The 23,431-nt window shown below is 45.1% G+C and overlaps 1 protein-coding gene across 1 annotated transcript in view; it reads left to right on the forward strand.

The window, feature by feature from the left end:
• Positions 1-23,431, forward strand: part of PCP4 (Purkinje cell protein 4) — a 68,537-nt gene that overhangs the window by 27,596 nt on the left and 17,510 nt on the right. The window contains exon 2 of the mRNA XM_005675627.3: positions 5,736-5,787. Within this exon, the coding sequence (XP_005675684.1) occupies positions 5,736-5,787 (52 nt within the window). The remainder of the gene's footprint in view (positions 1-5,735; positions 5,788-23,431) is intronic.

A 23,431-nucleotide genomic window follows, 5' to 3' on the forward strand; every position in this document is an offset into this window, starting at 1 on the left:
GCCAGGCTCCTCTGTCCACAGGATTCTCCAGGCAAGGATACTAGAGTGAGTTGCCATTTCCTTCTCTAGGTGATCTTCCAGACCCAGCAATCAAACCCACGTCTCCTGCAGTGGCAGGCAGATTCTTTACCACTGAGAACCTGGGAAGCCCTTTTTGATGTATACTTGACAAATAAAATTATAACATGATTAAAGTGTACAACTAGAAAATTTGACATATCTGTACACTGTGAAAGGAGTCCCATTATCGGTTTAATTTCAACATCCATCTCCTAAAATTTTTACCTTTTCTTTTTTTTTGGTGAGAGCTCTTAAGTTTCATTCTCTTAGCAAATTTCAATTTTACAGCAGAGTGTTATTAACCATAGTCACCATGTGACACATTTGATCCGCTAACCTTGCTCATAACTAGATTTGTACCCTTTTACCAGCTTCTCCCCTTTCCCCTACCCCAGCTCCTGGCAACCACCATTTCCCTCTCTGCTCCTATGACCTTGCCTTTTTTTTCCTCCTTCAGATTCCATGCAAACATGATCCCAGGCAGCATTTGTTCTGATTAACGAGTTTCTTGATGCCATCTTAAATTCTGTGCCCAAGGCGGGTGAACACTTCACTCTCCTTAGCCAGTGACTTGATAATTACTCCAAGAACATAAAGGTTTTGTGATAGATCTCACAAGGAAGAACAGAGGACGTGGGGGCTTGTGATGGTCACGCAGTAGGATTGGGCTTCAGTCTGTTGGTGATGGGTAGGATGACCTCACACTCTCTTCCAACCAACACTGTTGAGACGGGTCTTCCTGATGTGGGCATGGCCCCTGTTTTTCAGTCACTGAATCCTGTCTGACTCTTTGCGACCCCATGGACTGCAGCACGCCAGGCTTTCCTGTCCTTCACTATCTCCCAGAGCATGCTCAGATTCATGTCCATTGAATTTGTGATGCTTTCTAACCATCTCATCTTCTGTCGCCCCCTTTTCCTCCTGCCCTCAATCTTTCCCAGCATCAGAGTCTTTTCCAATGAGTCCCGGCCCCTAGATGTAGCAAAAAGTGACTGCACGCACTCTGAGCTCAAAATACAAGAAGAAGTGATGCCAAAGCTGGTTATTTACCAGAAAATTGGAGTGGCTTGTTCCACTACTGAAGTTTCTAATATGAAAGGACTGTCCGTGAGTTTGCAACTTGGTTGAAAAGACAACCAGCCAAGTTGATGTGCTGAGTCAGACACCTCTCCTGTGTCACTTCAGGTCCCATTAGGGAGGGCCCTGTGGGTGGGCAGCCAGCGTGGGCCCTGCAGGCTTCAGGCAGGTTTAAGTGACAGTATGTCACCTCCTGCCTATGCCGTGTGTCTCCATCTCCTTCCCAGGGGTGTCCTCCTTGTCCTTCGGCAGACACCATGTTGGAAACATGGCCCAGACTAGAAGCACTGGGAATTAAGCTCCATGGTGCATGTCTTGGGCCAGTGAGAGATGGGAGCTGATGGATCTTGGGAGTCTGTCCTCGAACACAGTTCGAGCATCGCTGGAGGGCAGAGTCTTGGGGTCTGGGTGCCCCTGGCAGTGCCTACCTGATGCTGTTTCCTTGCACAGCTATCTGGGCCCTACTGCCCTTCCTCTCCACTCATTCCTGGAACCTCCCTCCCCAATTAAATTGTAGCACAAATTGCTCTTGCCTTGCACTTTTCTTTCTGGGAAACCAAGCTAAGACATGTTCCTTGTCATTTCCCTGTAGCCCTTGGTGTCAGGGAACTGACAGGGAAAATCACTTTAAGAATCATACTTTTGAAAACCAGTCCTGCCTTTTTATGAGTACTTAGCATTATGTTGGATTGTAAGAAGAAGCTATATACGCTTATTCTTCATTTAGGCTCCTTTTAAAAAATTCATTTATTTTTAATTGGAGGATAATTACACTATAATGTTGTGTTGGCTTCTGCCATACGTCAACATGAATCAGCCAGAGGCATACATATGTCCCCTCCTCTTGAACCTCCCACCTCCCACCCCATCCCACCCCTCGATGTTGTCAAAGAGCACGGCGTTGAGCTCCCTGGGTCGTATAGCAAACTCCCACTGGCTATCTATTTTGCATATGGCAACGTATATGTTTCAATGCTACTCTCTCAATTTCCCCCATTGTGTCTACAAGTCTGTTTACTTGATTGGGATTTATCAAACTCTGAAATGCTATCCTTGTATTAGTTAACATCATTGAGGAAGGAAACCTCCCTCCCAAGACCCGTGGGAGTTGCTGGGTGAGGATTTAAGGACTGAGGACTCAGAGAACACCTCTCCTGGCCATGGTTCTGCCTTGTTGGCTCACATCCCCTTCCCTCCTGGCTGCTCCGCAGAGTCCCCAAGCAACCTCAAGCCTCCTGCTTGTGCTGCAGAAGGAGGAGGCTCCAATGCTGTCATGTTAACATTTTGGGCTGCGTCCTTAGACAGGGCTCTTATACTTTCTGAGAAATTCTGCAGAGGCCATCAGTGTGTGTGTGCTCAGCGGTGTCTGACTCTCTGCGACCCCTGGACTGTAGCCCACCAGACTCCTCTGTCAATGGAATTTTCCAGATGAGAATCCTGGAGTAGGTTGCCATGCCCTCCTCCAGGGGATCTTCCCTACCCTGGGATTGAACCTGGGTCTCTTGTGTACCCCACATTGGCAGGAGAATTCTTTACCATTAGTGCCATCAGGGAAGCCCACACTTCCTGTTGGTGATAGAAGCAGCGTGTTGGATGGTGATACATTTTTTCTTAAGCTATTTTTCTCTGTGGTGCTGTCTGCCCTCCATGTAGCAATCTCCCCACCTGCTGGTGTGTTGGGTGGAGGTGGGGTGGGCTCAGAAGGATACTAGAGGATATGCGGGCTCAGTGGTTAAAAGGCCAACTAAGGAGCCAGAGCCTCTGGGGTGGAGCTCAGGCTCTGCCACTTCCCAGCTGTGTGACCTTGAGCAAGTCCTCTGTGCCTGGGGATACAGTGTGCAGAGTGATGCTGATACCACTGCTCCTCCTCTCCACTCATTCCTGGAACCCCCCTCCCCAATTAAATTGTAGCACAAATAGCTCTTGCCTTGCACTTTTCTTTCTGGGAAGCCAAGCTAAGACATGTTCATGAGGTGTCTAACTCAGCATCACGGTGGTATCTACCTGGTTAAGGATGCTGTCGTAATTCACTGAGCCCATAATGCCCAGGACCACTTGGAGCTTGTCTGGCCTCAGCACACTGAGCCCCAGCTTGACTCAGGCCCCCTCCAGATACTTGGTTCAGGGGAGTTTCAGCTTCTTCCTTAGTGATAAAACAATCACCAGTGATGACCCTAGAGACCCCTGGAACAGGAACAAGAGCCCTCTTGACTGCTCCCCTCACTGTTCTCAGCCTTGCCTTAAAAATGTCGCCAGGTCTGAAAGAATTCTGAAACAAGATGTTTTGGATGACTAGTTCTTTTTTGTAGGGATCATTTTCTGATGCGAGACACAAGCTCCTCATGACATCTATCAGCTTCATTTTGCCTCCATCAAATAAGACCTGACACAAAACTCCTATCTTAGAAATTCTTAGAAAATGAACCCCTTTTCTTTCCCAGTGCACGTTTCATTTTGGTTTTCTTCAGGTTCCTTAGAGGTGATCTTTTATGGAATGAAGTATTCAGGGCATTTGAAAGCTGTCAGTGTTTAAGGCATTTAAAGATAATGGAGCTGGATGCGCACCTATTTTGCACTTGTATGCCATTGAATTTGCTTTATTCAGCTCTAAAACCCTGTCCTTTTATTCTGTGGAATTTTCCCTGTCTTCTGAGTCTTCTATGAACTATGTGGGGAAGGATGGAGAGTTTAAACCTTGGAGCGGTTCAACCCGTAAGTGGCTGCTGTGTCACTTTTGATCCTTCACAATGGTGATCAGATTTCCATCCTGCACAGCAAATTTACCAGCTTCCTGTTTTAAAAAAATGAAACTGAGTTAACACAGGCAAGAGTAAAGTGGCATTTTCACGTACAAATCTACTGTATTTAAGCAATGTGTAATCTGGTTTAAATCAAGATGATGATGTGTTACAAGTTGAGTGCTTTAGATAAAGATGCTATGATACAGGGAACGAAACGGAAGAAATTTATTGAAGATCAATGGATGTTTGGCCAGTACTGCAACCTTCTTCTTCCATGGGAACACGGGCAGGTCTGGATTCTGAGAAAATGTTTAAAATTAAATAAGAAGAAGGAACCCACATTTATCTAGGCTTTCCTTCCACTTTCTGCCAGAGAGAGGTGGTTTTTCTTCTTGGAATGAAGCAGAGTACTCTCCTGACCTGGGTGGGCATTTGTACTTCTCATTGACTGAGATAGAGTCTGTGTGTACATAGAGTGTGTGTGTGTGTGTGTGTGTGTGTGTGTGTGTGTGTGTGTGTGTGGCATGTGTGTGGTGGGATTTGTAATAAATGGAAGGCTTGACTTTTCCTCTCTCCTGAGTTATCATCTGCACCAGATAGTAAGTGTACACAGGGATGGTTAAATTTGTTCACATAAGCCTCTATCATTCATTTGCCATATTTATTTACAGTAATCAGAACATGCAAGCAATATTTTTCCAGATGATCCAGCTTCTATTAATCAAGGGTTGGCCAAGGACCTAGGAATTTCTCATGAAAACATTGGACAATAATAGGAACTAATAATTTTTTTTAATATTGCTTTAGGCTGAAGTCTTGGACTCAAATATAAACTTTAAGTTCATTCTGATCCTTGATGGGAGTCACCTATATTGATTTTCTCCTTGGTCAGTGCCTTGCTTCTCTTTCCAGGATCCCATCAGAGAGTTACATAATGATGACTATTCCTGCAAGGTACTAAGCTTGGCAGGAAGTCCAATCTCCAGCCTTGACTGCACCACCAGTCAGCTTCGTGAACTTGGACAAATCAGCTCCCTGCCTAGCCTCTTTTTCTGCTCCTGAAAGCTAGAGAGTTTACAATCACTTTATTTTTCTCAACTTATAGCATGTTTTCCAATGATGACCAGAAAACGGACTGACAAAATACTTCTGTCTCCATGGACTAGAACAATTCTGAACAGCATGTTATTTAAAAGTAGTCTCTGGATAAGCTTTGAGGAAACATGCTTATATGCCTGCATTTGCAATACATTGCGCATAGCTCCCCAGGCCACATATCCAGAGAATCTTGCCCAAAGATTCAAGACTAACCATAAAACATTTCTTTTGGTCAACCTAGTAAATTGAAAATACACAAGATAGGCATAAACATGGACAGAAAAGTAACCTAATGTTAGAGGAGATTCTGGCCATTGACATGGGACTTTTAAAAATTGATTACCATATATTTGAAGATGAGACATTGAACATAGTGATTGGAATAAAAATGTGGCAGTGTAATCATTGACAAAAGTGATAGCTCTGATCTTGTCGCAGTTGGCGCAGACTCTTTGCTGCTTCCCGCGTGTTTCTGTTGATGCTATGTTCCATCAACAGTATCCTGTCTCCTATCCCTTGTGACTAGTGAACTGAATTCATAGAACAGTGGCTTTGGTCCAGGGAGGCAGTCTGTGACATTTCAAAACATCCTGTCTTGGACTGATCTTTTCTTGGTCTCACAAACATCATGCCTCAACCATCTTAAGCTAAAGTGACATAGAAATTGATATGATGCAAGAAGTATTGGCAACAATGAAAGAGACAAAAATAATCCTGAAAGTGACTGATAACAATTTCTTTCTTTTTTAACACCTTTAGCGACAAGGAGCTGGGACAACCAATGGAAAAGACAAGCCATCTGGTGAAAACGGTAAGACCCCATGAATAGTCTAACTACTTACTTATTTCCTGTCTGTAGCTTTGGGCACATGGCAGGTGTGGATCATAACTTTCAGCCAAATCGGCCACTATCTACGCCTGCACTTTGGTGTAGAGTGGATTTTAGCAAGTCAAAGTGGGCACCATGGTCTGGTTTTAAAAAAAAAAAACAAAAACTGAGCTAAACACAGTGGATAAGATCAGTTTGCTTCCCAAAGGAGGACACCCATTCTGGGCAACACGATAATTACGATGCAAATATAGTTCTCTGCTTTCTTCATTAGGGGTGGTGAGAATCACCCGAGTTGTTGTGAGGATAAAATGAGATCAAATGAGAGAAGTGCTTTGAAAACTGTGAAGCACTCAACTTCACAGGAAAGGAGGTTTAAAACTTGCTTCGCTCTCCCTCGTACATAGAGCAGGGTGCTGGTTGGGGGAGGTCCTGGCTCAGTGTCACTGCACGGATTCACAGAAGATAAAAGTAATAGAAGAGACCAGAGCATTTATATTCTCCATTCCAGTTTCCACCTCAGCCTTAAATTGTAGGAAGGATCATTAAATTTTATCGTTGAAACAGAATGGCAGTGGAGGAGCTGGGATGTGGCTGGGAAAGGGAAGACCATGGACTCTTCGTGGAAAGAAGCCAGCTCCCTGCCTTTAGTGGTTGTAGTGGAGGATGACTGGTCACCAGAATAAAAGCCCAGTAAGCACCCAGGGCTGGGGTTGTGGTCCTGGTGAGGCTGAGCTCTGGATGTTCCTGTATGTGTGTGCTGTCACTCAGCTGTGTCTGACTCTTTGTGACCCCATGGACTATAGCCCACCAGGCTCCTCTGGTGGCGGAATCCATGGGATCCTCCAGGTAAGAATACTGGAGTGAGTTGCCATTCCCTTTTCCAGGGGATCTTCCCCGACCCTGGGTGTTCCAACTTTTTGTTTATTACAAAATGAACTCACCTTTCATGGAAAACTACTCCTTGCTTCCTGCTGGATGGAATTTAAGCTGATGCTGCTCATCCAGTTGTAGATTATGTCAATCTCAGATCCCAGCTGTAAAAACTCCTTAGGGCCCTGAAAACCACTTAGGACCCTCCGTTTCAAATCTGAATGGGGCCTGAGCAAGTCTAAAGTTCTAGAACGTTTCGTGGTGGGTCACTCATCTGTGGCTGCTGACTCACTCACCTGTTTTGGGCCTTTGTCCTGGAGAGGGACTGTGTGGTGGTGACCCCTGGGGTGAAACGTTCATTGTATTAATAAAAAGAGGGACTGGTACCCAAGGATGTCTTGATCAGACCTGGGGGCTTAGGGAGGGTGGGGGTGGAAATGCACTCTTTCGCAAGCCTTTTCTGATGCCCACGGCTTTTCCCATTTTCTCTGTGTGGGTGCAGGTTGGTGGGTTTATTAGCAAGGAGCTCAGAGAGCAGAGAGGAGCAAAATGAGAGCTGCTCAAACAGAGAAGGATGGACTGTCACACAGGAGTTTCTTGATTTTCTGGGTTCATAGATTCATGTCCATCTTGTCAATGGAGTTAACATCCATGGAACCTGCCAACCTTGGTATCACGGGATTTAGGGTCAAAAGTCTTCTCAGATGTGCCCTCACGAAGCAGTTTTCAACCTTTTGGCTCTCACAACTTCTTTCCATTCTTAAAAATTCTCAAAGACCCCAAAGAACTTCTGATTTGTTGGCTATATCCACTGATGATTCTCATATTAGAAATTAAAATGGAGAAATTGTTAAAGGGTTTATTTGTTTGGTCATTAAAAACAAAGTGACAAACCTATGTTATCATAGATAACATTTTAAAAATAAAAAGTGATAATATTTTCCAAGACAGAAAAAAATACTTTTGCAAGACAGTGGAAGAGTTCTGTATTTTTGCAAATAGCTGTAATGTCTGGCTGCCTAGAAGACAGCTGCTTCTACGTTCAGTCTGTTGTAATATGTGTTGTGTAGCCTCTAGAAAATTCCACTGTGCACTTATGAGGGGACAAGATTCTAAAAAGCAAATAATACCTTGTTGTTGCTGTTTGGTGGTACTAGTGGTAAAGAACCTGCCTGCCAATGCTGGAGACACGAGATGTGGGTTTGATCCCTGGGTTGGGAAGATCCCCTGTAGAAGGAAAAGGCAACCCTCTCCAGTTTCCTGCCTGGAGAATCCTATGGACAGAAAAGCCTGGTGGGTTACAGTCCATAGGGTGGCAAAGAGTCAGACACAACCAAAGCAACATTGCATGCACACACGCTGTTGTTGTTCAGTCCCTCAGTCATGTCTGAATCTTTGTGACCCTGTGGACTGCAGCATGCCAGCCTTCCCTGTCCTCTACTATCTCTTGGAGTTTGCTCAAATTCATGTTCATTGAGGCAGTGATGCTATTTAACCATCTCATCCTCTGGTGCCCTTTTCTTTTACCTTCAATCTTTCCCAGCATCAGGGTCTTTTCCAGTGAGTCAGCTGTTCATATCACGTGGCCAAAGGATTGGAGCTTCAGCTTCAGTCCTTCCAATGACTATTCAGGGTTGATTTCCTTTAAGATTGACTGGTCTGATTTCATTTCTGGCCAAGGGACTCTCAAGAGTTTTCTCCAGCACCATAATTTGAAAGTATCAGATAATATAATACCTTAGTATCATAAAAATGATTTTGGTTTTGTGGGCTCCCTGAAAGGAAGGAAGTCCCCTCAGGGTAACCAGTCCGCGCTTTGAGAACTGCTGCTTTAGGAGCTCACGGCTCATGTGGGAGGAGCCTGGAGTCTGGGGTCTGGCAGAGTGGAGGTCAAGGCCGGACTAGGTCCCTTGTGCTCAATAGCTCTGCAGCCTGGCTTTCCCTTGGCATCCACAGGTCCTTCAAAGCAAGTCTGTGTGCTCAGTGCTTTGCGCCGAGGGGATTATCAGCTGTTACAGAAGACACTGCTTTCTCGTATTATAAAGCATGAAATTCATTTCCAATAAAAATGGATTTACTCTAGTGAAAAATGCATATGTCTTTTCTGGAAGTCTAAAAGTAAACAGAAAGGAAAAATTCAAGATGCTACAAATAAAGTGCTTCTTTATATAATTCTAGATATTAGAAGCTATTCTTTTGATAAAGACTATTTGATGGTTAAAGATTATTTGATAAAGACTCATGGCTCTGTATACGTTCTAATTGTTATTAACATGTTCTATCTTAATTTCAGATATAACTGCTCATGTGTGATATACATATGTGGTATTTCATTAAAATATTAAATTGGGGGTAAAGTTTTCTAGAAGTGGTCTAAATGTTTTCCTAAAAACTAAGCTGCCTAGTTCCTTATTCTTAAATATGCAATATGAGAAGATCATCTTGGAATTTCTGTTTTAACCTAATATTACATCCCAATGAAATTGAATTCATTTTATTCTGTCATCATGGGTGTCTCAAGAGATCTTTTATCTTAATATATATTTCCTATTAATACAAATGAAGCTATCTACATGTTTTGAAGAAACAGGGACCCATGAGAGTAGAAATACAAAGCACAGATTATCACAATGTTATGAGATCAGAATAGTAGTCAATTAATTGTAAAATGAGCATCCCAAAATGTCGTTAGTTGACTACAATTTGAATATTATAAATTGACTTGAGGTCTCCATTTAGCACAAAGCAATGAAGACTATAGGGGGCTCCCTGGTGGCTCAGTTGATAAAGAATCTGCTTGCAATGCAGGAGACTGCCTGCAATGAAGGAGACATGGGTTCGATCCTTAGGTTGGGAAGATCCCCTGGAGAAGGAAATGGCAACTCACTTCTGGATTCTGGTCTGGGAAGTCCCTTGGACAGAGGAGCCTGGCAGGCCAGAGTCCATGTTGTCACAAGACTTGGACATGACTTAGCAACTAGACCACCACCACCAATGAAGACTATAAGGCTATGGGCTTCCCATGTGGTGCTAATGGTAAAGAATCTGTCTGCCAGTTTGGAAGACATAAGGGATGTGAATTTGATCCCTGGATCGAAAAGGTCTCTGGGAGCAGGAACTGACACCCGACTCCAGTATTCTTGCCTGGAAAATTCCATGGGCAGAGGATCCTGATGAGCTACAATCCATGGGGTTCAAAGAACCGGACACAACTTAACAACTGAGCACAAACATACACATAGTGAGGACCATGGGAGTGAATTTAGGGTGCCTTGAAATTCTAATCTGGATTATAGAAGACACAAGTCATATGCATTAAACTCCAGTGGGATCTAAACTCTTGAGCTCTGCTGAAATACTGTTAAATATTATCTCAAAAGGGTCATTGGCTAGGAATCTGGGTTCTTCTAAGATTCATTTTTGTGTCGTTGTTGTTGCCGTGGTATTTATTGATGTGAAATTTTACATATATCCACCCCATACTATACAGAACAACCTTGAACTTGTCCTTACTCTCCAGTACACCAGCCTCTGGATACACAACCCAGATAGTCCTCATCTTACCTGCAGCGTGAAGACATATTTTTCCCACAGAAATACTAGAATTGTATTATTTTTTAATTAAAAAATTAATTCATTAATATCTTGATAATTCAGAGATTTTCATTCTTATCTGAACAAAGTGCCTTTGTGATTGAGTAGTTTTGGCCAAGAACTTCAGTTTTTTTGCACATAGGACTTCCCTATGTGCGTGTGTTAGTTGCTCCGTCATGTCTGACACTTTGTGACCCCCAGGGATTATAGCCTGCCGGTCTCCATTGTCCATGGGATTTTTCCAAGCAAAAATACTGGAGCCATTTCCTTCTCCAGGAGATCTTCCTGACCCAGGGGTTGAACGTGGGTCTCCTGCATTGCAGGCAGATTCTTTACTGTCTGAGCCACCAGGGAAACCCATATAACTCTCCACTTCAGTGAAATGCCACTTCAGAGCTCCGGTTACAATTCATCTGCTACATTCAATTCAAACATGGCACAATCATCTGAATCAGATTATTCCCCACTAGTCACCAGTTGTTGTTCAGTCACTCAGTTGTGTCTGATTCTCTGTGACCCCATGAGCTGCGGTACACCAGGCTTCCCTGTCCTCTGCTATCTCCCAGAGTTTGCTCAAAATCATGTTCATTGAGTTGGTGATGCCATTCAACCATCTCATCCTCTGCCACCCTCTTCTCCTTTTACCTTCAATCTTTCCCAGCGTCAGGGTCTTTTCCAGTGAGTTGAGTGTTTGCATCAGATGGCCACAGTATTAGAGCTTCAGCTTCAGGATCAGCATCAGTCCTTCCAACGAATATTCAGGGTTGGGCACAACCAAAAGGTTTCATTTTGTAAGACAATAACTTGGCTGTGTCTCTAGACTTATATCTTGATGTTCATTCTTCAGAGAGACTGTAAGAGTTAAATTTCCTTATTGATGAACAAAAGTGGGAAAATACTGGAAGGAGAGTGGCTGCTGGGTGACTTCCAATCTCAAGGAAAGATTTATGAGTAATAAACGTCTGATGGAGCTTACTTTTAGTGCTTGGAGGCTTACCCAAGCTAGATTGAATTTCTAAAACTGGAATGATTTCTCTTGACTTAGTGAGCTGTGATATATTTGTTTCCAAAAGTCTGCATTTGGAGGTGAAAGGCATATGGGCATACCTGAGTTTGATAAAAGAATCTCCTCACCCAGTCCTGGCTGTAGGTAAATACCCAGAAGGAAGGTATTTTTCTGAAATACCTGTGGGGGTTACCCCAGTTGTCGTCTCTTTGAGATGTGAATTGTGTTGTGTGCGTGCTCAGTTGTGTCCGACTCTTTGTGAGACCACGGACTGTAGGCCACCAGGCTCCTCTGCCCATGGGATTCTCCAGGCAACAATACTGGAGTGGGTTGCTATTTCCTTCTCCAGGGGATCTTCCTGAACCTGGGATTGAACTCACATTTCCTGCATCGGCAGGCGGATTCTTGAGTATCTGAGCAAAAATACAGCACCATACTTGGATAGGTACTTCTTCTTTGGAAAAGAGGTCATGGCTTGAGAAGGTTCTAGTAGGTGTGGGATTGTACTAGGAGCATCCAAGATTTAGTTTGCTTTGATGAGATTATAGTTACTAACAGCGAATAAGGTCAAAGATGGGTACTATCCTCTCCTTGTTTTGAATAAAGTCAAAAATCACATTTAAGTTTATCTCACCTTTGATTTTGAGGGGACAGAGACACACACGCTGCAACTTTATTTTTCTGCTATCAAGTATGTGGAGAAACTGATTGAAAAGGACTTGCATTCATAGACATAGAGACAGATACAGCAGCATTAATTTGAGTCTGATTTTTCAAATAAGAACTAAAGTTCAAATATTTATTCCCAAAACACGTTCCACGCTGCCCGCACCCACCCCCTTGGCTCCAGGGCACCCAGCAGATACCCCTTTTTTTCTTTTGGCATCTTGTTGACCTTTCCATGACCACAAATTGACATGGGCAGATTTTGCCTGGGCTACATTTCCTCTGGCCCCTTTCCTTGGTTTGTGGAGGTGTGTGGGGCAAGGTCTTATACACAGGATGGAAGATCAGCCTGGAGTAGGGAGAGACACCTTTGGAACTGGGGACAAAAAGGAGCTGACTGAATGCTCACTACCATGCTTAAGAGAGAAGGTCAGTTCTGGCAGGAGATGCTGCAGGGCTGGTCTGATTCTTTGGTCTGGGGAGGTTAGGCTGGAAGGCAAGAGGAGAAAATGCAATTTCCACAAAGGCTATGGAGGGATCATGCCTTGTTACTGTCTATGGCAGAGATGTGACTTGGTTCTGCTTCAAATACGGGATGATGGTGCCTGAGGCTGGGTCGGGGCGGGGGGGTTGGGTTTGGATGTTTTGGTAGGCTGCTGTGAGCGGGGGTCTGGAAGCCAGGGCACTGTGCAGTTCCCCTCTACTCTGAGGATGTAATATGTTAATTCTGCATGAATCTCAATATGAGTTTAGGTGGAAGCTCAGCATGCAGAGCCTCTCAGCCCTTTGAAACAGGGAAAATGGTAACCTGGAATGCTGAGCTGCCACGGGTCTCAGAGACGTGCTGGTTAAACTGCATCTGGCTATGGGAAAAACATGTCTCTAAATAATCAATCACTGAGGTGTGCAACGATTCCCAGAACAGAAAGTTCTAAATCTGCTTCCTGGTAGAGCAGTAAAACCTGCAGGAAGGCCTGAGTTCACCTGGACTGACGCATCATGCGTGCCGCCCTGAACGCCACAGAGCTCTCAGTGTGAAATATCAAATCGCTCTGGTCTCCATCAGGGGTCACTTGGCCCTTTCCTTCTTCTTTTTCTATATTTGAAGTAACCAGAAAAAACTTCAAAACAAGAATGGATGAAATATTGTACTAACATGGCTCTCAAATGCTATTCACAGGACGTGCCCTTTGTGTTATGAGCTTGGAATGCTCCGAAGCTTCTCTATTCCAGAAGGAAGCTATGGATGGATAGCTTCTGATATTGATCCAGATGAGGAAATAATGAAACTGGAATTGCTTAGAAGGCCAGGCCTTTAAACCATCAGGGTATCCACACAGACCTGATCAATGAGTAATATTGTTCAACAAGTGAATTGATTCTTTGCAAAGGTTATTTTAGGGATTAGGGCTGACAGGGAATTTATTACTGCCAATCTCAACTGAATGACTGATTGATTGATATCCCCCTGCACCCCCGCTTCAGGTTGAGCCTTATGATAATTTCAGTGTGCTAGTAAATACCGTGGATAAACACAATGCTTCTAATCCATTGTCTTTGGAGTAAACGTGCTTGAAGCATTGTTAATAGATGTGGAGCTTTTTACCTGCTCCTGGTTCAAGTTCTCTATGTCTGTGGGTGTTTGCATAGCCTAAAATGTTCTCACGCACAACCGATTCTGTGGCAGACTTGGGAGGGGAGTGGGGGAGGCTATATCAGCCCAAGTTCCTTGGGGAGTCAGGAGATAGGCCCCAAGATTGCATAAATCACAAGAAAGATGGCGGGTCATCTGGCCTGTGGTCCAAACACACCAGCTTATCCCCATGTTCACGCTGTCTTGAGTTCTCTCTTGACCAGGGGTCTGGGGTGTAAATGGGCAACTAGGTTGGGCTGTGGTCAGAGTCCATAGCACTGAAGGAGGTTAATAGACTTACATCTTAGCCAAGCTGGAAACCATGGTCTCAACAGCAGTATCATCTCATCAATTTAGTTAACTAGCTTCTGGCACATATGTGGTCACAGACTATTATAGGGACAGCCCGTTAATTTTCAAAAGTAAAACATTGAAGCAATATTCTAATTTGTGGGCTTATCTGTATTTCCTTTCTCCTTTCCTCCTTGCTTCCTTTCTTTTTTTTTTTTTGAGATTAAATTTTAGATAGCTTTAGACCAACTGCAGATAAGAGTTTTTGTATTGTACGGAGAAGGCCCATGTGAATTTATAAATTATGCTGAAAGAATTCCCACTGAAGATCTTTTGAAGCCTGTGAATTATGAGCTTGTACCTGGAGAGTGATGATCTATCCTTTGCCCTCATCAGGAGACAGGAATGTTTCTTATTCTGCTTATCAATTATTTGTATGGACATAATACTTCTCAGGTACTTGAATATGTTTTGCTTTTTTAAGCAGCAGGTGATACATTCATAATTTTATGTATAAAGTTAATTTGCACAACAAGCAGCTTTTCAGAAGAGAGAATCCACTGCACCTGCAGCCTGCGCTCCATGATAAGATGTTGAGATTTGTAGGGTTCCTATCAGAGGGGCGCATCTGTGATTACAAAGCGTTAGAGAAGCTCACAGGTCATGTTCCTTCTTGGGAGTCAGTGTGTTTAGGCAAGAGAGTGGGCTGAGATGCCTTCAGGCACTGGACTTCCTCTTAGGTGGGACCTGCTCTCCTGTCCAAGCTGTGCAGAACAAGGAAGTCTCCTGTGCCTGTGAAGGTCTGCAGGCATCCTCAGAGCAACCACAGACTCACCCAGACCCGCAGGCAGACGTCTCCCTGGTCTCACCTGAAGCTCTCATCAGCGATCCTAGAATGTGGCTTTGGGGAGAGTCCCAGAGGGTTGTTGTGAGTTTCTGTAAAATCCATGCAACGCAATTGGTTTCTTCCAACATTCTTAATCAGTAATGAGTTGGCATTTCCAATCAATAATAATTAACTGCCAAGATTTGGCTCAATTTACACAATTCAGCCAGGAAACGGTGCTATTTCACTCCAAGTACAATTTTTATTCTTTCCTAAATGGGTCCCTTATACTCAGGAAGTGACCACTTTTTATTCACTCTGACAAGCTGGGGACAAATTAGCTCTGAATCCTCTTTAAATTTTTTTAATTGAAGTAAATAGTGTATAATGTTATGTAAGTTACAGGTATACAAAATAGCAATTCACATTTTAAAGGTTATACTCCATTTATAGTTATTATAAAATATTGCCTGTATTCTCTGTGCTGTCAAGTATATCCTGTAGCTTATTTATACCTAATAGTTTGTACCTGCTCATCCCCTACCCCATGTTGCTCCTCCCCCTTCCCTTGCCCCACTAGTAACCACTAGTTCGTTCTCTATATTTGTGAGTCTGCTTCTTTTTTGTCACAGGTACTAGTTTGTCATATTTTTTTAGCTTCTACATATAAGAGATATTATACAGTATTTGTGTTTCTCTTTCTGACCTAATTTCACTTATCATAATGCCTTCCATGTCCATCCATGCATGCATGACTGCATGCTAAGTCATGTCTGACGCTTTGCAACCCCATGGACTGTAGCCCAGCAGGGTCCTTTGGCCATGGGATTTTCCAGTCAAGAATACTGGAGTGAGTTGCCATTTCCTTCTCCAGGGGATCTTCCCTTCCCAGGGTTTGAGCCTGAATCTCCTGCGTCTCCTGCGTTGGTGGGTAGACTCTTTACCACTGCACCCCCTGGGAAGCCCTCCCAGTCCATCCATGTTGCTGCAAGTGGCACAGTTTCACTCCTTTTTACGGCTGAGTAGTATTCCTCTGTGTGTGTGTGTGTGTGTGTGTGTGTGTGTGTGTGTGTGTGTGTGTCTCACACCTTCTTTATCTGGAATCCTTTCTTTAAGAGTGACTTCAGAATGTGATAGTGGATTTTGTTGGCCCTGTGCTAAAACGTCATCTAGCAAACAGGCTGCATCAGTGTGGTTTTGCCTCATCGAGGGCAGATGCCTTCCACTTTAGAGGCAGACAGGGCGGCAAAGGCGGTGGGTCACCACACAGCTGAGTTTGTCTCAAGGTTGGCACGATGTCACCCAGCCCAGGCTCTGGAAGACAAGCCCCTACAAGCTCAGCCTTAGCTCTTCTTCAGTTGCTGCCTCCTACCTCACTTCTCACTTTCTCTCTATTAAGGACCAAAGACAGGGCCAGCTGTATCAGTTGTAGGGTCCAGGGGAAAACTGAGGACCCAGGCTCCTTGGATTTGTCTGGTGGTGCTGTGGATAGGAATTCGACTGCCAATGTCAGGGCATGGGTTTGGTCCCTGGTTCAGGAAGGTTCCATATGCCTCAAAGCAACTAAGCCCATGAGCCTCACCTACTGAGCCTGCGCTCTGGAGCCCTGGAGCCACAACTACTGAGGTATGTGTGCCTAGAGCCCGTGCTCTGCAACAAGAGAAGCCATCGCAGTAAGGCCTCGCTAGTTGCATCGCAACTAGAGAAAGCCCACATGTAACAATGAAGACCCAGCACAGCCAACAAAGAAAGAAAGAAAACCTGGGCTCCTTGTTAAAACTTGTTAAGCTGATCATTCAGTCAAGCCTGGTCACTTCCCTAGGGTCCCTGCACATTTTGCCTGCCATGTAACTGGCCTGAGTGGTACCACATACAAACTCCTATTTAAAAACAATTCAATATTAACTTCCCTGACAGTCCAGTGGTTAAGATTCTGCCCTTCCACTACAGGGCTCATGAGTCTGGGAACTAAGATCCCACGTGCCATGCACTGCACAACCCCTCAAGAAAGTCAGTTCATTATGTATTTTTCATTTCACAATATCAATACGTTTCCACCCCTGACCCCCAACCCCAGCACGTTCTAAACTGCTACCCTGGTTTAAGCAAGCAGATAGATTATTGGGAACTTTTTAGGTATGAAAATTTACATCTAAGAACTTTTCCAAGTTAAGGGGGTAAAACCTCCCTCTCTTTAAAGTTTTCTTTACATTTTTAATGGCCTTGGCACATATTCCTGGATCACTTTGTGTGTTGGTTGTGATTTTGTGTGATTCCTGGTTTGGGGTCAGACTTGAAAAGGATGAAAGATTGCTCCAGACTTTCTGGCCCGTGGAGGGAAAGTTCTAAGTCCCTCCTCTTGCTTCAGGGCAGCTGAGGCTCCTCAGGCCAACAGTATGCAGCAGAGGGGGGGCCTATGAATTTCCTGGCTTGGACCTTAGGAAACTGGAAGCTTCTGCTTTTTCCCTCTGGGAATGTTTGCTGTGGGAGAAGCCAGTTACCACTTAAGAGGTTCCAGTAGATGGGAAGGAAATCCAAAAAAGAAGAGATGAATGTACACGTATAGCTGATTCGCTTGTCTGAATGGCAGAAACATCACTTTGCCGACCAAGGTCCATATGGTCGAAGCTATGGTTTTTCCATTAGTCATGTACTGATGTGAGAGTTGAACCATAAGGAAGGTTGAGAGCCAAAGAATGGATGCTTTTGAGCTGTGGTGCTGGAGAAGACTCTTGAGAGTCCCTTGGACTGCAAGGAACTCAAACCAGTCAATCCTAAAGGAAATCAAACCTGAATATTCATTGGAGGACTGATACTGAAGCTGACGCACCAATACTTTGGCCACCTGATGTGAAGAACTGACTCATTAGAAAGACCCTGATGCTGGGAAAGATTGAAGGCAGGCGGAGAAGGGGGTGGCAGAGAATGAGATGGTTTGATGGCATCACTGACTCAATGGATATGAGTTTGAGCCAGCTCCAGGAGTTGCTGATGGACAGGGAAGCCTGGCGTGCTGAAGTCCATGGGGTCGCAAAGCGTCGGACATGACTGAGCCACTGAACAATAGCAACAACAAGAAACTAATACAATGTTATAAAAGAACTATGCTCCAATAACAAATTTAAAAATAAATTAAAAAAGAAGAGCCGCTACCTTAAACTGCAAGCTGTAAGGAAGTCCAGCTAGTCCATGGGCAACGGCCTGGAGAGGTGCCCACGCAGTCAGACTCTGCCAGTGCTCCCCTCCCAGATGGCAAGAATGTGGGTGAAGGTTCTTGGGTGACCCCAGCCCTGGGACCATCCAGCTATAGTCGTGTGGGAGGCTCCATCCAAGGGAAGAGAAGCTCAGCCAAGCCTGCTACACTACAGCACTGGGGGGAGAGAACTCAGTTCTTATGCTGAAGCTGCTAATTCAGGGTGATCGGTTCTGCAGGAATAGTTATCTGGGACACAGGTAAATTGTTCCTCTTTGCTAGCCCCTCAGTTCCTTCTCCTCTCACTCCACCATTCTCCAAGAACATCCTGGATCGCTTTCTATTCTTTGCTGGCTAGAGTAGGATCGCTTCAGCATGCAGACTTTTGGGTCCTTAACTACCAGAAATGGGATGCTGCAAAGCACTCTGGATTCAAGCCTGGTTGTGCTCATTCGTTTATCCATTCACTCAGGAAATATTTGCTGAGCACCTAGTATGTGCTACCCCTGGGATGGGAAGATCCCCTGGAGGAGGGCATGGCAACCCATTTCAGTATTCTTGTCTGGGAAAATCCCATGGACAGAGAAGCCTGGCAGGCTATAGTCCTTGGGGTTGCAAAGAGTCGGACATGACTGAAGCAACTTAGCATGCACACACGCAGGATATGCTACGGGTGGTACTCAGATCTGGGGATGGGGAACTTTAAAAAAGTGATGCTGGGAGAGTGAGGCGGGATGTCCTTAGTGATGAATGTATCAGTCATGATTCCGAGGGGAACCAGAGGACAACTTCCACAGGAATAATTCAAAGAAGGTCAGCTCCAAAAGACCGTTTGCAAAGGTGCCTGCAAGTGCCAGAGACCCCAGTTTGATTCCTGGGTCAGGAAGATCTGCTGGAGAAGGGATAGGCTTCCCACTCCAGTATTCTTGGGCTTCCCTTGTGGCTCAGCTGGTAAATAATCCACTTGCAATGCCAGAGACCTGGGTTTGACCCCTGGGGTGGGAAGATCCCCTGGAGAAGGGAAAGGTTACCCACTCCAGTATTCTGGCCTGGAGAATTTCATGGACTGTGTAGTCCATGGGGTCCAAAAGAGTCAGACCTGACTGAGCAACTTCCACTTTCATGCAGTTTAGGGAAACCCACAGAGAACAGTGTAGCATCTCACACTAGGAATAGCAGAACCTGCAGGGAAGCACCAGAAACCGGAGAGGGTGCTATGTGGGGAGCAGCCTGACAAGGTCTGTGGTCTTCTGTTGAAGGGCACAGCTATGCTTCAGGCTATTTATTTATTTATTTGGCTGTACCGGGTCTTAGTGTTGACACGCGGGATCTTTAGTTGCAGCATGTGGGATCAAGTTCCCCAACCAGGGATCAAACCTGGGTCCCCTGCACTGGGAACACGAAGTCTTAGCCACTGGACCACCAGAGAAGTCCCAGCCTCAGGCTGTTTTACAGACTTTTATGGTTGCCACGTTTCAGCAAATAAAAATTCAGAATGCCCAGTTAAATTTCAGTGTCAGATAAGCAAAAAAAAAAAAAAAAAGTGTAAGTATATCCCATGGAATATCTGGGGGCATAGTTATACTAAACTTTTTCTTGTTGTTTATTTGAAATTCAAATTGAACTGAACAGTCTGTGTTTTACCTGACAATCTGAGCAGTGAAGGAGGCAAATAAATACCCAGATCTTGTTTCTTCTGTCTTCTGATCACCTCTGGTACCACTTATGGGATGAATCCACTAAAGCCATAGCATGATGTTGAGGGAAAGGGTGGGTGGTGAGTCAGGAGGGGTGAGAGGGGAGGACTGTCTTGCTTTTTACCCTTGTATGTCTGCCCCTGGGCTCTTGGCCAGGCCCTGAGTGTTCCTCTCAGCCTCCCTAATTTAAAATATCAGCTGTTAGACTGTAAGTGGTGGTAGCTTTACAAACATGGTGAAGGTGTGATTTTTGAACCCTGATACTGGATTGGTTTCAGGAAAAAAAAAAAGAAAGAAAAGCAGTGTATCAGTATCATCCTTTTATTTTAACTGCCATGTCATTGGTTGGCTTCATATTTTTTAAAAAAGGGAAACTGTCAGACCTTTTGGGAAAAGTGAAAGTGAAAGTCACTCAGTCCGACTCTTTGTGACCCTATGGACTATACAGTTCATGGAATTCTCCAGGCCAGACTAATAGAGTGGGTAGTCTTTCCCTTTTCCACGGGATCTTCCCAACCCAGGGATTGAACCCAGGTCTCCCACATAGCAGGCAGATTAATTGCCAGCCCAGTCACAATGGAAGCCCCTTTCAGGAAGGATGACATATTTGACATTCTTGGAGCAATTAGGCTCTCCTTGTAAAGGTTAACACATGTTCATGAAATCAATTTTAGCCCCAAAGCCCAACTTGGGTGTCATTCAGGAGGTGGCCAGAGATGCGGGGTACTTAACTGGGGATGTGGCCAGGGCGGTGGTGAGGGTGGACGCAGGCTGTGAGCATCTCAGCCCCATCTGAAGGGAAACCCTGGTGGATGCAGGCCAGCCAGAAACGGGGGTGGAGGCAAAGCAGGTCGGTTGCCCCCAGAAGTCCGGATTATTGGAGCAGGAAGGAGAGAAGGTGGCAGCTTCTGCCTCCTGGGATTTGGGGCCACCAGCATCCAAACATGGATGGGGCGGGGCAGTCTCCCTTCAATGAGCTGGTGCTGGAAGCCACACGGGTTTCTAGAAATGCTGCTTTCTATGTATGGAGTCCACTGTGTCTCTGGATAACTCACCCAGCCACCCTGGCCCAGAAAGGTGGGAGATGGGGGGCCGCCAGAACTCCAGGTGTCCCCCAAGGGAGGCCTGGACAAGCTGCCACCTGGCCTGGGGCCAGGGCTCTTGGTCTGGCATGTACTCTCTCCCAGCCAGTGATGCAGGGTAGAGATGCTAACTTTTGCTGTCCCTGTCTTGGGGAGATGTCAAGGAGCAGATCTGCTCTTGGATTCCTGGGCCCCAGAGCTTTGAATTCAACTTTGGACTCGTGACTGTGAGATCAGCTGCTTAAAAACTATGAGAAATGACCATTTCTTTCCTTTGATGACATACGAACCAGGAATCGAAATCTTCATATCTCTGCTTCTTCACACAACCCGGGGAAAGGTTCTTTGGGGACCACAGTGAAGATAGTCCCCCAAAAGAAGAGAATTTGAGCCCCTTAATATAAGCCAGGCTTTGAAAGTTCAAGAGGGAAGAAGATTAACCCATGCTGTGGGATCACTGAATTTAAAGGGCAATTATTTATAGATTGGGCTTCCTTTGTGGCTCAGATGGTAAAGAATCCACCTGCAGGGCAGGAGATCTGGGTTTGATCCCTGGGTCAGGAAGATCCCCTGGAGGAGGAAATGACAACCCACTCCAGTGTTCTTGCCTGGAAAATCCCATGGATAGAGGAGTCTGGTGGGATATAGTCCACAGGGTCGCAAAGAGTTGGACACGACTGAGCATTATCACTTTCACTTTCATTTACAGACTTGGCTTTTTCCAGCATTAATGTCATAGGGTATTTACTATTATCCTTCACAGGACTTGCTACCTGTGAGTGAGAAGCCTAATTACTTGCAGATTACTAGACTTAATTCAATAAGACATGAAAAAATTATGTTTGTCTTGAAAACTACCCCTTTCTCTCAAAAAGTGAACCGAGGAGTAGATGCTTCTTGTCAATCCTCAGGTGTTCTTTTGGGTTCTTACCACAGCTGTGCTGTCCCAGCTGCCACGTTCCTTTTGCCTGCTGGGATCTGAAATTGAGTCAACCAACAATCAGCTGAAATATGTATTGATTCCATAGAGCCAGACAGCTGGGGCCGGGGCCGGGGGGAGGGGCGGGCAGGGGAAGGATGGGAAATGGACAGACAATGGACGAGATGGGCTCAGTCACAGTGTTTATGGGCACACTCCTTCCAGTAATTTGTGGTTATGTGAAATGAAAGCTTGCTGCTATTTTTGTGCTTGGCTTCTTCAATATTTCCAAAGCACCTTTTCCTCTCTCTACTCTCCCCCCATCCCAGACCCTGAAGATAATTGAAAATTGAACTGCACTCTGGCATTCATTTAGAGAGCAGAGTCTCCTCAGATGTCAGAGAGATGCTTTCAGGGCTTTGGTGCTGATGCGAGGGAAGTCATTCTCGCTCTGGACTCACCCAATCACAATCAGCTCAGACCCAAGCATCCTACATGCAGGACCTACTTCCCACAGCACAGTGATTGCTAATTGTGTTCATTGCAGTGAGATGAGGCTTCTTGCATCCAACCTTTCTTAGGCTTCAGGGTTTCAGGGTTTCAAGGCAAACATTAACATTTTGACAGCTTGAATTGATGTGTGTTCACCAAAATTCCATTTCCCACCAGTCCATAAAGACCTTGTTTTTATAGTGAGCTTTAAAAATGGGCTGGGTCGTCAGAAACAGCTCATGAAGATGCCTACTGTAGGTGATAATACATTTCCTGGCCACGAAAAGCGCTCTAAATGTTCCTCCCAAGTAGTCACACTTCATGATTGTTTCCTCGGAATTCTGAAAGGAATAGAGAAATTTTTAGCATCCAATTTTCACTGGGTCTACCCTTGGAAGAGCTGACACCTCACTGCCTCCTCTGGAGAGCTTCATCATGTCTGACTCTTTGCAACCCCATGGACTGTAGCCTGCCAGGCTTCTCTGTCCATAGGATTCTTTAGGCAAGAATACTGGAGTGGGTACACCATTCCCTTCTCCAGGGGATCTTCCCCACCCAGGGATCAAAGGTGGGTCTCCCGCATTGCAGGCAGATTCTTTATCATCTGAGCCACAAGGGAAGCCCTTTTCCATCTTAGTTGATTGCTTTGAAGGTTCTTTACATTTTAGCCATTCCTCTTACTGCAGGGCCTCTGGGCCTCCTCGCCTGTCTGGTCTGCCCAGAAAACCCCTCTGAGTCTCAGCTTTTTCATCAAGGGGTGGAGGGAAGGATGAATCCCCAAAGTTTCTGGTCCCTGTCCTGTGGTTTGACCATTTGCTGTCGGGTCACTCGTGGTGAATCATTTCACTCCTGCGGTTCCAGTGTCTTCTTTGTGGGACAACGGTGTCTTCAGACTCTTCCTCTAATCTGGACACTCTCTGATCCTCTCTCTCTCCCTGAACACTGCAGAACGCTTGGTTTCTCTTGATTTTACTTTCTGTTCATATCAAGGGAATGCTGCCTGTGAGTTCAAAGGAGAAAAGGATGCTATTTCTTGGTGGAGGCAGTAGAGGGGAAAGTAGGTACAATGGACAGAATCAGAATTGGATTCTCACAGGCTGTGAACCTGTGATAACAAATAATGTAACTATTTCCAAAAAAAATGGGTGAAAACGGAAAAATTCGGCCTTTTATCTGGACAAACTGCACTTCCAACTAGCTGACTGCCAAACATGAAGAGAGGGCTTATTTCCCTGGATGTTTCTGCAGTGTGCATTCAGGCTGATGGTGAGGCTGCCTGGCTGGGGACCGGCCTCCAGGAGAGGACAGGTGTAGACAACGAGTCCATGCGTGACAGGTAGGTGGCCTCCTAAGG

The sequence above is a fragment of the Capra hircus genome, chromosome 1 (assembly GCF_001704415.2).
Source record: "Capra hircus breed San Clemente chromosome 1, ASM170441v1, whole genome shotgun sequence".
Lineage (NCBI taxonomy): Eukaryota > Metazoa > Chordata > Mammalia > Artiodactyla > Bovidae > Capra > Capra hircus.